This window comes from Phyllobates terribilis, unplaced genomic scaffold, assembly GCF_046119375.1.
Source record: "Phyllobates terribilis strain yellow unplaced genomic scaffold, ASM4611937v1 Scaffold_5021__1_contigs__length_55109, whole genome shotgun sequence".
NCBI classification, from domain to species: Eukaryota; Metazoa; Chordata; class Amphibia; order Anura; family Dendrobatidae; genus Phyllobates; species Phyllobates terribilis.
In genome coordinates, this window is record NW_027367769.1 from 3,034 (window position 1) to 20,099 (window position 17,066).

General features: G+C 34.3%; 1 protein-coding gene across 1 annotated transcript; it reads right to left on the reverse strand.

Annotated features, from left to right (window-relative positions):
• Positions 1-8,929: 8,929 nt before the first annotated feature.
• On the reverse strand, positions 8,930-16,044 carry LOC141249697 (uncharacterized). The gene is made up of 6 exons (XM_073669766.1): positions 15,902-16,044; positions 15,710-15,808; positions 15,475-15,556; positions 9,521-10,636; positions 9,123-9,155; positions 8,930-9,028 (listed from the first exon to the last, which is right to left on the reverse strand). The coding sequence occupies exons 1-6, from the start codon at positions 16,042-16,044 to the stop codon at positions 8,930-8,932; spliced, it is 1,572 nt and encodes a 523-aa protein (XP_073525867.1).
• Positions 16,045-17,066: the final 1,022 nt, after the last annotated feature.

Genomic DNA, 17,066 nt, shown 5'->3' on the forward strand with positions numbered 1-17,066 from the left:
ATTGAATCAGTTAATTGTGGTTAGATAATCTTAGTTATTATTTGCTTTGACATTTACAAGGTAATTGTCAAGACTTTCACATGCCTGGATTGTCGTCCCCTATGGCAAAATGGACCTTCCCTCATTCGTCAAATTGAGGGAAATTTATTGTTTCCAGCAGTTCGTACTCAACGATTCTTCCAATGACGAAGACCACCTTCCCTTTGTTTTTTAGAGACCGCTATTTCGTCCCAGTGAAGCTTTCTACGACAAACAACACCCCAACATTGAAGAGAAATGAAGGCTAGAGAGAGTATGTTAGAACAAGAAAGAAGCAGTATACTGTTCTTGAAAAGTAAAAAGGAAGGCTAGAGAATTCGTATGTTAGAACAAGAAAGAAGCAGTATACTGTTCTTGAAAAGTAAAAAGGAAGGCTAGAGAATTAGTATATTAGAACGAGAAAGAAGCAGTATAATATTGTTGAAAAGTAAACAGGATGGAAGATTTGTAAAGTGTTCTTTAATTTGGTACAAAGAAAGAGAAAGAAGAATGAGTATGAAAATTGAGGATTAAGTTTTGGATTCAAATATTTTGAAATTTGATTTTTAATGTTACACAATATTTCTTTCATGATATTTAAAAGAAAATGTTAAATCCATTTAACTTTATTTTTTCGGAATATTTTTGCAAAATGAAAATGAAAACTTGAACAGATGATAAATATGTAAACGTAAATTGGGATAGAATTGAATTGTAAATGGTATATGAAAATGCGGTATAAAGTGTTATTGTTAAAAAAAAACTAAGGTACATGCATGGATAAGGTCGATGAAATTTCAAAGGATGCATGGCCCCAGCCCCCTGACTTATTATGATTATCCAACGCCGCTCCGCTTTTCAGCTGAGTCATTCGCTTTTTATATTTGTCGTTTGACCCATACATCCAAAGCCCATATATATTTTGGCGACAATTCAACGTGCATGGGATGCATGCATAGTGTATTTGTATACTGCGATCACCGTCCCGTGTCTTTACATTTTTATACTGTTTATGATTTTTTTTTATTGAAGATCAATAAACGGATTCCTTCTTGAGACAATCCCGCATTTTCGTACTTGATAATGTTTACAAAAGTAAAAAGAAAATTAAAGAGTAAAGGTTGCGAAACTGGCAACCTTTTTCTCGCATAGTCCTAATATAAGTATCAGGTACATTAAATAAATTACATAAATTAGAAAGCTATATTAGGTAATCAAGATCTATGTAATCTGCTTCCCTGGATGCTATCAAGTCAGCAGTCTTGTTGTTCTTTCTGAAGCAGTGAAATTTTTTTACTCCGTTCAAGAATCGGAGATCATTGGCAGCATCTTGTATAATGTTCTTTATGCTCCACGGTACCTGTCATGTTTTACAAATTGCATTGATTACTGTTAAATTATCACCTTCTAAAATTATATTACTTAAATTTAATTGTTTAGTCAACTTAATGCCCTCGATTACCGCGCTTGCCTCACCTTGGATCGCTGAGAAAACTTTTATTCTGCTACGATTTATCTTAATGACTTCACCCTTATAGTTACGAATGACATTACTAATATAAGATTCCTCATTAGGGTAGTAGGAAGCATTGAAATTTATTTTATACCAGCCTTCACGAGGTTTATTCCATAACTTTATATTTTTCCTCTGTTTGCAATTATGCGGAGTTTTATTATGAACATTTTTGTTTTTATTATTCAGATTAATATGTATTGCCGAGTTGAATTCTTTAGTAGCGGTCCAAGAATGCAATGAAATGAAGGCCGTGTCAATGGGTTTCGATTTTGGAATGTTAGAGCTATCAAAGATGAGCCTATTCCGATTTTTCCATAATTCAAACCATAAGAAAAAAATTACATCTATATTTTTATGAATAAGGATCCGGTGAAAACAGCCCTTATGGTGTGAAGTGCGAACTTTCTCGAGTACACATATAACACGCTAATGTTCACATATAACACACTAATGTTCACATCTAAGGGGATAAAAAAATCACCCAGAAAACGTAAAAAAAAAACAGTTCACCATTAATTGCAAAAATGCCACCGCGTGGATTCATTAAAAAAAACATCTTTTAATCTCAGCCCTCCATTTTCTAATCTAATAGCTCAACATTCTTCACATTTCACACCATAAGGGAAGTTCACACCGGAACTCACCTCATATTTTTATTGTTATTGAGAAAATACTCGAACTCGTCCACGAATTTGTTAGCATAGATATAATTAATTCTCTTCCATGTTCTCTGTTCTAGGTTATTAATCATATTAATAGTAATTGGGCAATTAAAAAAAGAAATATGATGTTGTTTCGCAATGACTATTACAAGGTATACTATTATGATTGTTCTTGAATTGGGAAGGGGAAGTTTCTTCCCAAACAAACTCTCAAAATAATTTAGAGTTTGATCAAGTCTAGAAGAAAGAAGGTAGAGAGTAGAATAAGAATTTCACTCAAGATGAGAACCTTAGATCTTATTGATCCAGGATAAAACTCATCACTAAGTGTTTAATGCATACAACTCACTCTCTCTTTAGTGATTGAATGCTCTCTTCCTCGAAGATGAACTAAAACACTTTAAGCTTCCTTGTAAAGAATAACTCTCAAAACATGAAAACTCGTAATCCTCTCTAATTATAAGTTTCATCTATTTATAGAGAAGAAAACAAGCTAGCTTTCTATACAACTGATTTAAGCACCTTCTAACGTGCTAAAGTCCTATTGGCTCTCAAGAAAACTTTTCTTGATTCAGTTGAACCGCTTTTTAGAATGTTTGTACTTGCGCCACGTGGTAGAGCTTGCTCTTCACTCTTCACAGGCGCGCTCACCACTTGCACAATTAAGCTAACACATGTACGACCGTAAGCGCTAGATCAAATGCAATTTGCACAACTTGCAATCAGTTGAGCTACATATTTATCACGTGATGTATATGAGAAAACTTTAAAAACACATTTTCTCCTTCTTTTTCCATTCCGGTATACGCAACTCCACTTCTTAGCTCTCTGGCACCCTTTATCTCTCTCTGGATTCTCAGCATGATCATCTCGTTGATAAACGACTTTTAAAACTCTTAAGCGCGACCCTTATGATTATTATTTACTATAAGCGAGACTTGCTAGGTATAAGCTTGACCATACAAGACCTGTAACACTTGAAACTCATGAAAACAATCAGATACTAAGTTTGTAATCATCAAAACTTAAGAAACTGAGTTAAGCTAATGTTCGTTAAACTAACAATTCAAAATAAGAAAAACATTGTTTTGTTAAATATATTTTGATTGTCTCAATAGTATGGATTAATATAACTTTTTATATCTGTAATAATAATTAGAGATATTAGTGATAAACAATGTACATCGTTGAGTATGTGAAGAACCACATATCTATAATGGAATAAATGGAGTAGATACATTCATGGTTGAATGTTTACAATAACTTATGGTATGTGAGCAATGTAGTAAAAGACGTGTCTAGGCGCCATTTAGGTCTTAGATGGAAGACCACTGTCCCGATTTAGCCTAGACGAAAACCTTTAGGCATTAGGGGAAAAATCGACTGCCTAGCTGCATTGACTATGTTGAGTTTGACTTTTATGATTCATACATAGAGTTGGAGGTTAATGTTGAGAAAGAAGAGATGGATGATTTGATTATAGTTTTATTTTATTAAGTTAAAATCTATGCAGAAAATTGTAAGGTTTTTGTTGTTATAGTCTTGTAGATCTTCTTTATGAAAGGATTATAAAGTCTATGAATTTTGGATCACTAATTAGCATATAATTATATGCTTATACCATAATTTACATAGTCAAATTATGACAGGGTTATATAAATATATGTATAAACATATGAAATTGGTTGGCGCCATACAAGAATATACATGGGTTTTATATATTATACACCGGTTAGTCAACCAATCAATTTCACCTTTTACATGCAACTTATGATTTTAGAAATCGGTTTCAAAGTGGTGTATAAACATGAAGTAGATGGGCGACAATACATTATACATGTGTTTATATTACTATATACACCGGTTAGTCAACCTATCAATTTCACCTTTTACATGCGACTTATGATTTTAGACATCGGTTGTAATGTGGTGTATAAGCATGGAGTAGATGGGCAAGAATACCACATGTGTTTATATTACTATATACACCGTTTAGTTATATCTTTTACATGTGTATAAATACCTTATACATCGGGCGTATAGGAAATGGACCAAAGTTGGGCGGCAGATTATACACCGGATGTGTGTGACATCGACTTTATACGTCAGATCGCAGTATAGCGGTTATTAACCGTTGTATAAGCCCATATACATCCGGTGTAAAAGGGGTTTTTTGTACTAGTGTTGCCTTGTTCGATAATCTGCCTATGCATCTTCTTGATAAATTGAATTCTTCTGCCGCAACATTTATGGACCCATGCTTATTTTTCCCCTCATTTGATCTGCTGAGTAGCCAAAGTAAAATGTCCCCTCTTTGTTCACTGCTGAGCCTGCTTCTTTTCAGCTAAGGATGATGAAAATCTCAATGAGTAAGATGATATGTTTCCAACTGAATAAATACATGTTGATCAATGGCTTACTTGTGTTGCTGCCTATTGAGGCTCTTGTTCGTTTAATGGTTCTGTGTTGAGATCAATTGGGTGAGCTCCCTCCATGTGTTCATGCTTCAACTCATCTTCTTCCATGTCACCAACTGGATAATTAAGATCGAAATATAGGTGAGCTCCCTCAATGTGTTCGTGCTCCAGCTCATCTTCAAGAATTTGTTCATCATTTGAAAACCAAGCATTATTTAGATTGAGATTTGAAACCATTGAAGAACATGCAGTGATGCCCAATTTCTGTTTTTTTTTAACTCAGCTGAATGTGTTGTTTTTTTTTTAAATTTCTGTTAGTTTTATAAGTAGTGCTTGTAAAATTAGTGACTTGTGTGCTCTTGATTAAGCGCTGCGATTGGTTGAAAATTGGGTCACTTGATGTTAATTTGTGTAAATAATGTTGAAATGGGTTTGTAATGACGTTTTAATTTACAATTTTAATTTCCCGTTTACCTTTTTCTGTAATTTTTTTCCAGCTTCTACTTTCTTTTTTTCAATCAAACTTTCCTATTAGCTTTTTAAGTTTTTTAAAAATAATGTTATTGTTATAATATTATTATATTGGATGTATATTGGGCTTCTTTATGTAAACCCTAGAAGTGGCTTATGGGCCAAGCTTTGTAATTCCTATATAAGGCTCTCATTAGAAGCCCTAAATATACAAGAATACTCTCTAATTTCTCTCCTCCTTTCTCTAGTGTTCTTGTTTATTCTCTTAGTTTATAACACGTTATCAGCACGAATAACTCTAAACATTAGTTTGATTAATCCTTCTTTGATTTGTCAAGGGCTACTAGGCACAAGCAATACTTCCTCGATTAATGTTGTTTTATCTATATGTTAATTTACGTATTTTGTATAATGTATTGTAGAACTTTACTTTTCTTAATGTTAGGTTCGAATAATTTCTCTGTATGATTTCCGATCTATCTTCTCCCTGAAGCGATGTTAATATAATTTCCGAAGTGATGATTTTCGGTCTAATCTCCGAAGCTATGTTTTTTCCAGCCTAATGATATTCAATCTAATCCCTGAAGTGATTGATTCTGAATATATCCTGAAGCGATGTTAGTGTATCCCTGAAGTGATAATTAATTTTTTTTTCTTCTTATTATTATTGCATATATTATGGCTATTACCTAGTCAATATGGTTAGAGAGATTATAGGGATCTTAGTCAAATCTCCTATTAATGAATAGAGTTATTTCTTAATTATGGCAATTACCTAGTCAATATGGTTATAGAGATGTCAATTCAACGCGGTATTTATGAGACCGTGCCGTGAATTGATTTTGATCAATTCAACAAGGTATTTATGTAGCGGTTTCATGAATTGATTTTATCAATTCAATGACGTATTTATGTGTCCGCTAATGTTACTTTTATGGTATAAAAGTCAAGTGGTTAATTTCTAGTCACCTGAAGTTGACCAGTCTTTTCTTTATAAGACTTAAATTGTGCATTTTTTTAATTAGTTTTAAAGGATATGTATCATCCTTGGTAATGGATGTATACAAAGATTATTATATCTTTGAAATGACACAATTTTTTTACTTAAGCATTTTAGGAAGAAAACGATTTAACACAAGGGTAAAGTGTAAAATATATTTGTGAAAAAGATCTAGCACTTGGGATTCCTGTAGAATGTGCTAAAATAAGGGCGATGTCATATCATCATAAACTTAATATTTTTGACAGTAGAGATTATTATAAACTCTATAAAAGCTACCTGACCAGAAGTCAATTTACTAGTTGAAGGACATTGAGATCAATTTAGTACTATGGTATAGTATAAATTTTAAGGACATTTATTTGGTATGAAAGCCGTAAAACGAGCTCTAATGTGATGTTGAGTTGATGATATCCCGAATTTTGAAGATCACCCATATTAATATTTCAATGGTGATGTTTTGTCAATAATGCCATTATTTACATTATATTGAGAAACAATGGAGTTTCACTTATCCTGCAAATGGCAAACAATAATACTAGTGTGAAATATAAATTCCAGATGAAGTGTCTCATACAAGGATCAATATGAGGTTTATCTTGTTATTGGAAGAAACAAGAAAATTTTATGAAAAAACACTACCTTCTTCAGGTTCATAAGGATGAACATGTTGATGAGTTATTCAACCAAAATGGTTATCAATATCGAATATCTATATTGAAGTTTACATGGAACTCACACACTAGTTGTAGATGACAACCCATTGAATTATATATTCTAACTTAAAGTTAGATGAAGGTTAATCATTTGTGGCTTTGAATTTAGTTCGATCATCCAAGTGAAAAGATGATGTGCAGGATCAGTTTTCATTTACACATATTATATGACCAGAAGTTTCAAGGACATTAAACTCATGTCTTGGGATGATCGAAATATTTGACTTATTTTTTGAACATCAATATAGTCGATTACATAAAAATAAATTAGAGTCTCCATATTCCTTGGGTGGTTCAAGGATTAAAATAAGGACTTAATACACCATCGTATGTACCAATATATGATTATCCACATATCATAGATTAATTCATTTGGTCATATGAAATATGAAGTTGGAGAATAAAATCAGTGAAATAGTGTATTGGTTGAGCATGAGGTAGCTCACATTGTATACTGAATGATTTTATGGATTTATCAATCATATGAGGTTTGGTGAAATTTCAAACTAAAGATACGATGTACGTCCTATTCCTCCCTAAACAAACTAAAGTAATGCCACAAAGGAAAGTTGGGATTATATAAGGGGCATGAGTTCTTGTGAATTATTGTATACCTAGAGCTTATTTTGGGTGATCGCTCGGTATCAAGATTATCATTTTGTTGAGATAAAATCCCAACTTTAGGGGGAGGTGGAGAAGGAGACTATATATATGGCATTTTAGGAAAATGCAAATTCTTGATATGATTAGATTTATTTGATTAATGAAGAAGGAACCGGAAGTTCAAACAAATCATGTATTAGAGGTACAACATATTATTGGTTACATTTACTAACTGATTAGGCATAAGAAGTTGCTAATACACTTACGAATGATATCCAACAAGATTGAGTTACATTCATGAAGAAATCTTGTACCAAAGTTACATGGAGTGACTTAAAGGACAAATATTGGTTATTGGTTATGAACCATTTCGAAAGGAATCGAAATCAAGATATTCTTTAACGATGTCTTTATGTAATCACTTATGCTAGAAATCATATGCGTCGGTGGTTCTTACAAGAACAATAAACATTGATTGGTAAAGTTGAAAGGAATCAACTCATACATAGTCAAGATGATGTTTGACCACACATGTATATAAATATTTAAATTTCTTTTTATATGTTTATCTATATTGGTTTGTGTTCGTAGATAAAATTTTGGTGCAGGTATATTCACGCAAGTTGTTAAAGAACAAAGGTTTTCATATGCGAGATTCAACTCGAAAGAAGGATTCATTCAACATATTCAAATCATGCAAAGAAGAATGATCAAATTGAGGGGGAGAAATACAACTGCACTCTTTTTCCCTTAGTCTTGGTTTTATCCCACTGGGTTTTACAAGACAAGGTTTTTAACGAGGCAGTTAGTAATATACATCCAAGGGGGAGTGTTATAATATTATTATATTGGATGTATATTGGGCTTCTTTATGTAAACCCTAGAAGTGGCTTATGGGCCAAGCTTTGTAATTCCTATATAAGGCTCTCATTAGAAGCCCTAAATATACAAGAATACTCTCTAATTTCTCTCCTCTTTTCTCTAGTGTTCTTGTTTATTCTCTTAGTTTATAACAGTTATTTTAAATTAGATCTTTATAAAGGGAAAGATGGAGTATAAGATTTTAGTACGTTACTCATAATTAATGGTCCAACTCCCGGCCCAGAATGTATTTATACGTGTCTTGGACTAGCTACATGCATATATACAAGTCAACTTCGCATATATATATATATGAATTGTCTCATGAACAAGAAAGATTTCCAATCAATTAAAAAAAGAACTTTGTATATATATAAATTAATGCACGCACTCACTCACTTTACACGTACAAAAGAATCCATATCTCCATATATATATGAATTTACGGTTTCGATCTTAAATTTATCAACTTGTATAGATCTGATATATAATATAATGGGTCCATCGATATTTCATGTATATGAACTTTCCTATATGTCTACCCGGCGAGCCTACTTCAATTGCCCAAGAATAATAAATGAATATGATAATCATCAGCGAGCGCTCGTCATCGATCAATCTAGATATAGGCTGACTGGTCGATCATCGCTTGACCACCAGACGAATTAGAAAGGCGGTATAGGTCTTCTCATATCTCTTTCATAACTCATCACCAAGTAGACAAGCACGCAATACACCAAGCTTCTATATCCTTTATTCTTCCCCTGTGTTATGTAAGTACATTAATTTGTATTACTAATTCATCGACCATGACTCCACCAGTATTACAAAATAGCAACTTTAGATATCTATTGTTACGTATCTCGTTTCCAGATTAATGTATTTAATGGTCTTACCACATTACATACAAATCAACAAATTTTGTTTATATCTATGCTTAACAAATTATGCCCAACAAAATGAGTAAGACTTATAGCAATATTTATACTTGATTCGTCAAAATCACTGGTATAATTCTTTTGTTTTAAGATTTTTAAGAATCACAACTATTTTGACAGAAGAGAAGATTAAAATAAGCAACCATCTAAGTAATCACAGTCTCATGTCCTTCTTCTCTATCTCTATCTTTGTTTTCTAAAAATTGTAAATTTTTATTTTCAGCTGTTTTCCTCACTTAGTTTTTTAAAATAGGAAAGAGGTAGTACTAAATGTTTATATATTATAAGGTGTTTGAAACAACTTAGATACGTACGCACCTTTGAATTAGCAGAAGAAGTACTTAAGGAAATGGAGGCGGGTGTTGACGTGGAGGAGGGTGTTGACGTGGATGAGGGTGTGGCGGTAGAGGAAGTAGTTGCTGTAGGCGTGGAGGTCGACGTGGGTGTCGGATAGCCCAACGTGGAAATCCCGACGTTATACGCCATAGTACAATCCGGCTGATACAGTCCATAATTCCTCTCAGAAGTTGGCCCAGGCTTCAAATCCTCGTTAAACAGCGCAAACAAGTAAGCATCAAGCTTAACATTAGGCCTCACCGGAGTCCCCTCGTTCCTCATCTGCCTCCTCATTAAGTTCCTATTATACGTCGCCGCGTTAGCCACCGTAGCCCCAACCTCATCGGCGTCCCCTTTTGACGGCCACCCCGTCTCCGACACCTTAACCTCAATCCCCCCGAACCCCATCCTCGACATGGCGAAAACCGCCGCGTCCACCTGCGCGTACAACATGTTGTCGTAGCTCAGCCTCGTGTACGGGTCCGTCATCCCTTGATTAGGGTTGAATAGAACGTAGTCAAGCGACACCGTTTTGGGGTCGTCCTTGTACGCGAAGTATGGGTACGCGTTCACCCAAAACGGCGCGTTTGTGGCCTCCAAGAAGCTTAAAAACTGCGTCATAACCGGCTCCAACTCCGGCTTGAAGGCTCCAGATGACGGCGGGTATGAAGCCGCCAGCACTGCTAGCGAAGTCGGCGACGAGACCTTGATGTCGGAGTCCATGCCTAGCTGGACGAGTGCTTGGTGGATACTGATCATGGCGGGGACCACGTAGGACGCCAAGCCGGCATCCGGGTCAGTGAAGATCTCGTTTCCGACAGCGATTCCGGTGATGTTGGTTGCCGGAAAGTAGGGCCGGAGGCGGGTGTTGACCCATTGCAGGCCTTGCTGGGGATTGGTTAGGGTGGAGAGGATCTCATTCTCCACTGTTACCACTAGCTCGACGCCGGAGTTAGCGAACGCCGCTAGGACCTGGGGGTTGGTGTCGTAGATTCGAGCCTTGGTCAACCCCATTGACCGGATTAGGGCTAGAACTTTTGGCGGTGGAGGAAGGTCGTTGCCTACTTGACCGTAGTTTATGCCTAGCGATGAGACTCCCTTTATTGTCCCATTACTGTTTTCTGCATGCAACATATCCAAATCACACTTTTACATGCAAAAATAATCACAAATTTTCCTATTATGTCTAAAAATAGAAAAAATAATTTTAATAAATCCCATAAATGAATTAAAAAACTCTTCACAATCAAATATATATTTTAATAATTTAATTTCTATTTCTAGTTATTTATTGTTTGTCCATGAAATACAATAGAGAAACCAACAATCATATATTATATATGTATGAATAAATATATAGAAAATGCTTATAAGCAAAGCAAATAGTAGTAAGTAGTAGGAATGATATATACCTGTAAAAGAAGAAAACAAGAGAAGAAATGTGTAGAGGAGGGAAATGGGGAGAGTAGGAGAAGGGATAAATTTCATGATATGAAAATGTATGCAAATTAAGTTTGTTTTCGAGGGAAAGGAAATATGATGTAGAGATGGAATCGTGTATATATATAAAGGTGGGTGAGGGGGGACAAGGGCGAGTGGAATATTACTTTTCTTTGCTTGTTTGGATTTAAGGAGGGATGGTGGCTGGGCTACGTACCTGATCAGGATATTGATCCATATATTACTTAGCTTGCCTTAGTTGACAATATTATTAATTTTCCGCCCTTTTTTAATCCCTCTATTCGTGTTTTTGTATTACATGCACACATGATACGCTGCCTTTTAGCAATAGTATCGAAAAGAAAAAGTATAGTATAAGAATAGAATGTAAAATAAAAACGAAAAGGAATTTGAGTCAGTTTGTTTAAATAACTACCGTTAGTGAGTGTATATTATTAAATAAGGTCATGTATATCGTTTTCGAAAAAAGAGTGTGTATTATTAGAAGTATAATTGTACATTGTATTTATCTTAAATGCGTGTTGTTGGGAATATAACTGTATATTACAAAACTTATACACACTCACAAATAAATATGTACATAATTAACAAGATCTTCATTAATTCTCAGTTACAGGGAGTGCAAAAATTGAAAGCAAACTATGCACAATCAAAATAAAAAAAATTACACGTTTATAAGAGAATCTATACAGAGTTGACAATCAAATTAATACAAACTCAAGATAAACCAATAACAAATAAGGAAAAGAAACTAATACACACACTTATATTCACATCAATATACACTCACTCATCACAACCAATGCACACTCATTTCCGAACAAATATATATCTGAGCAAAAAAGGAAAAAAAAAAGAACATTTAACGAAAATTTAATGCACTGCTATACTTTCAACAATGCATAACCTTTCGTTACGAATCAATACACATAATTTTATAAACTAATGCATACTCGTTCATCACGATTCACGTACATTATTTATAAACTGATACACATTCAATAGTATAAAAATACTAAAATTTGATGATCTAAATTTATGCTAGCTTTTTATTTAAAATTCCATTCTTATTTAATTCTCTATCCAAAATCGGATGTTATTTTTCGTGTGCTACTTACTATTATAGATTTTTTTTTCCAAACTCTTAGCTTTGACCTTTTTCTCGTTTCAAAAAAACGCTTTTTCCTTTTCATATATTTTACTCCATGCACTGTCGTTATACTGTCATCCAAGTACATTGCCACGCAAGCTGGTCAACTCAAGCAACTCCTATTTTTTTTTCGCGAAATAGCACCAATTATAAAAGATAAGGTTGTATACAGTAAAAGTCTAAAAATTTAAAAATAAATTATATTAATATTCAAAGTGAATCATTATATCTTTCAAAAAAAATATTTTATCTTTTTTTAATTTAAAAATAAAAAAATTCCTTTTCTGATTAAAAAAATAAAAATAAATTTAAATTCATTACACTAATATTACACATGTGAATAAAATACAATTTATATATAATAAAAAAAGTTGTTAGATTAAATTGTACTTAGATGGAAGCTATCACTATATATATATATTTTTTATAGTTTCTTTAGTATATTTATAGTACTAGTTAATTGGTAAGACTTTATGTAATAGGTTTTAGTAATCTTTTAAAAAAAACTTATTAGTTAGACTAATTAATCTTATGATGTAATTTTTCTCTCTATTTCTCCCGCCAAAGTACAATGATACCTTATTATAGTATTATATTTTCCCTTAAAAAAATAGGCAAGGTTATTTCATCCATTTCTTTGATCTTGCAAGCTTGTATCCAGACTCCACTCTTCTCCAAGAAGGCAATTTAATTTGGGTTCTCGTTGAGCTTCTTATCTTGCCATCTAAACACTTGACTCCGCCAACATTCTTCTGGCTTCTGTTTAACTCTCCACCAGCTTACATAAATCCAAAGCTGACATTTCATCCCTTTCTTTGTTCTTCAAGCTTTAATCCCGACACCACTCTTCTACAAAAAGGCAATTTGTGGGATTTTCGTTGAGGGTCTTATCCTGCCATCTAAACAGTTGTGCCTGCCAACATTCTTCTGGCTTCTGTTTAACTCTCCACCAGCTTGCATAAATCCAAAGCTGACATTATGGGTGATTTTTTATTCTCTGTAAATGTACTCTGTTTTAGTTTCAATTTGGCATGTGAATATGTAAACATACTGACAAAGTTTATGCTTTTTTTCTTGTTTCATCAACACAACAATGCAAGAACATAAAAAGAGCAACAAAATCATCCCTTCACATGCTAGTTTGATCCAACTGAAGAGGAAGGGTCATCCGTGTTACCATTTTGTTCCATTTGATGGGGGTAAACCACGTATATGTTGGTGAAAGACACATACCTTCCGTGCTCAGCGAGGTCCCGGACATTACCTTCATTCTCGATGTGCACAAGTGATCTGATTCCGTTGATTATTGGAACCTATTCATAGAAGAATCGTGTTCCAATGTCGTGGTTGCAGTAGTTGTGTAGCTCGTTCATGAACCAGATAAAATTCCGCACATATTGATTGTGAGGGCTCCATAGAAGAGAATCACCACCAACATATTCACAGGTTCTTGTTCTCAGATGTTCACCACAAATAGGAACCAATCTACCATCGCTATGCACATTAATGAAAACTAGATAGTTGTCTTCCATGACTGAAGGTAGAGTTTTTTTTTGCACAGATTGTTTGGCGCTTTACAGTTTTTATTGTGAACTATGCATATAAGTCCATCCAGTCAGCAGTCAAACTATTTCTTGCAACGTGTTGTCACATTGTATCATACCTGCATATCGGGTAGACTGTTCGTGATATTCATAACAAAATGATATTACCTATATTTTGAATTTTGAATTATCATTGAATTGGATCAGCTAAGGATCACCAAATATCCTATTTTATAACACGCTTGTGCTCTTATCGACAATACAATATCATCATAAGCAATGGTCCAAACATAAGTGCTACAATATCATCATATCGGCAGTAAAATTTTATAATGTGGATTGATATCATAATCATAAGATATATATGCTTGGATGGCAAGATAGTTTCTTCGGGCTTGATTCTGCCACACTGATTTTGACCTAAATGGTAGATATTATATGAAGGAGTAAATAATATTAAACACATGTATAAATTCAAGCATATGTACTCCCTCATCGATTGCTCCTGCATCTTGCTTCCGGTTCCGTCGTCTCGATTCTAGCCAGGCTCTCCCGGTTTCCATTTGTCCTCTCCATTGTTCCCAGTCCCGTCGTCTTGATTTTGGCCAGGTTCTCCCAGGTTCGTCCTCTCCATTCTTCAATTGTTGAATACTTCAATTGATGAATGATTCTAGGGTTTATAGTGTACTTGAACTTTGATTTTCGATCTTTTCCTCCTCCCTTTATCATCCTCGAAAGAATAAGGTGTGATTGAGAGATAAAGGTTATCCAGAATTTAGCAGATTATTCAATTCCAACCAATAGAGCCTTTTCCATGGAGATTAGGCTATTACTGTTTCTCCTTTGAGATTTTTTATCCTATTTATCTTTGTTTCCAATTCAAGTTCTAATTGTTGTTTTAGAATAATACTCTCCTCAACCAAGTAATCTCTCAACATGATACTAGTTCAAATTGAGGTTGTTTTCCTTATCATTTGAGTTTCAGGATGTCGGATGAAGCAAATTCATACAATGTTTATAATGAGGCACTTTGCATTGTACAAGAAGAAGAATAATTAGAGCGTCAATATATTGTAAGTGAATTAGGGTTGCCGGTGAAGCGTACGAATCGACGACTAATTATAGTCCATCGTCAAATGGATCAAGGGGATGTATAAATGAATATGTAAGTCAATTCTAATTAATTTACCCCTAATACATTCAAATAGGATAGTTTATATTTATATTCTAATTTGTGTGTTGTATTTATGAACGATTGTAGACCCGTGACAGGTATGGCAATAGGATTGATTCACCTCATCCATCATCACCCCAAACGACACCTTATATATACAACAATGAAGGATTATGTTGTTGGAAAGTCAAGTTGATGAACTCACTAACACAGTTACAAGCATGGAGAATAAACTAATGGCCGCCGAGATGAGGATTGAAGAACTCACTAACATAGTTAGAAGCATCTCACTAGCACAGTCCACAAAGAGATGGAAAATAAACTAATTATTTGTGTTGAAGATGAGGTGAAAATGTTGGAGTATGTTTATTGATATTGAAGATTTTTTACTATTGTAATTGAACAATTATTTGTGTTATATGTATGGTACGGTTTATTGTTGTTGTTGAACGAAGATGTTATGGAACTCAGTTTGTTGTAAGTATGGTACAGGTTGATTGAGATATCATAAGCTAAAGACTGGTAGGATTAGGTGGAAAGATAATTTCTGTTTGTTGATTGTGCCATACTAAGGGATGTAAATGATTTCTGAGGTTGTGTTTTAGACGCAATAGTATAAGTAAAGCTGGAGCCATGTGTGACTATACATCAATAATTTTGATGATGGCAAAGCGCAAAGGTAAGACAAGGCCAATTTGCATATAATTACAAATTATATGTTTTACGGGCAAGAGTCAAAGCAAGGTCTAACATGATAACACAACTTTAAGGAACATAAGATTCAAATGAAGCTCAACATGGTCTTCCACTCATGTTCTTAGACACTATTTGTAATGTCAAACCGGTGTTGCTCCATAGTCTTGTTTGAGAAAAGGGATAGATCTTTACTGCTCATGTTAAGCCACTCTATGTATTTAACCATGTAAGGGGCAAAGTCACCACTGCAAAACATATCAACATATTTATATTGGTTAGTGTCGAAATGAAATAACAAATAAATTTTGTAGATATGCTTGACATAACAAAGTAATTACAATCTTGCATTCTGATGCAGGTTTGCAACCCTTCCTTTGCAGGAAAATGGGGTTTTCACCTTGTCTGCATATTTCTCTTCTAGAGGCTCGTACATTGACATGAGTTCTGGCAGATATTTAACTATGGGCACCATTTCATCCATGATCAACTTCTCGGGCTTTAGGTTGACACTGAAATCATATACATTGACGCTCCAATTCAACAGATCTATCTTTGCAGTAACTCAATGGTCTCCACTAACAAACACCAGGTTGTATATGAAGTCAATGTTGTCCCTTACCATGCATTTAATGGTATTCCCCTTTGAATTACTTCACAACCTTAAGTGGAAGGTCTTCTATTTGTGTTCATCCTTTTGCACTTATAGTTTGGTCAATCAAGTACCGCATGAACATGGTGTCCACTATAGCTGATTTGTGATCATCAGCTGCATTTTGTAGTAGATTATTACGGAGCAGGGCAAGGGCCTCATTCACTTCCTGCATTCAAAAAGTGATATGTACATGTTAAAAAACAAGATGTATAACGAGGTAATTAATATAATCCATTTATGAAATGTATCTCTCCACCCTAACCAAATTTTCCCACCAAACAGTAGGTTCGGTTATCTTTCTGAAGGATGTTTTGTCAATGACAGTTCCCATTGCTGACTCGAATGGTTTGGGGCTGAAACATGAATGGTTTATATTTTAGGTTGTTACACAGTTATAAGACAATGTAACATGGTATGTTTGTATGTTTAAGACACTAACTTGGCTTCTCTGTACCACTCAATTGATGGGGTCAATTCTTTGACAGCAATATTCCCGGTATTTTTTCCCAGAAATATCTACTTCTCAATGTAGCCTTCGCACTTCTAATCTTTTTACAACCAACCTTTGCTTTTGCCTTTGGCCTACCCTTCTTGACGTATAATGAAAAAATAAAGCTTCGATAAAGTTTAAAAATATACTTGCAGCTTACATATTATTAGCAGGACAATACAGTTCATACCTTCCATAACCTATATAGGCTGATGAAGCTTCACTTGCACATATTCTTCACCACCTTCCCCTACATGTTCATCTTTTTTTGTACTTGTCCCTTCCCTTTCCGTTCCTTCATTCTCATCAGAAACATTGCCAACTTCATTTGATTCAACAACGGTCTCCTTTCCATCATGGC

Bases quoted from the DNA above. Each gene is read 5' to 3' on its own strand.
- LOC141249697 (XM_073669766.1), bottom strand. From the start codon at position 16,044: ATGGATGAAATGGTGCCCATAGTTAAATATCTGCCAGAACTCATGTCA. The intron at 10,637-15,474 runs GTCTAAAACACA...GGGACAATAAAG, and splicing joins AGCTTTACTTATACTATTGC to GGAGTCTCATCGCTAGGCAT. The intron at 9,156-9,520 runs GTGCGTACGTAT...TAATGTGGTAAG, and splicing joins CTTCTTCTGCTAATTCAAAG to ACCATTAAATACATTAATCT.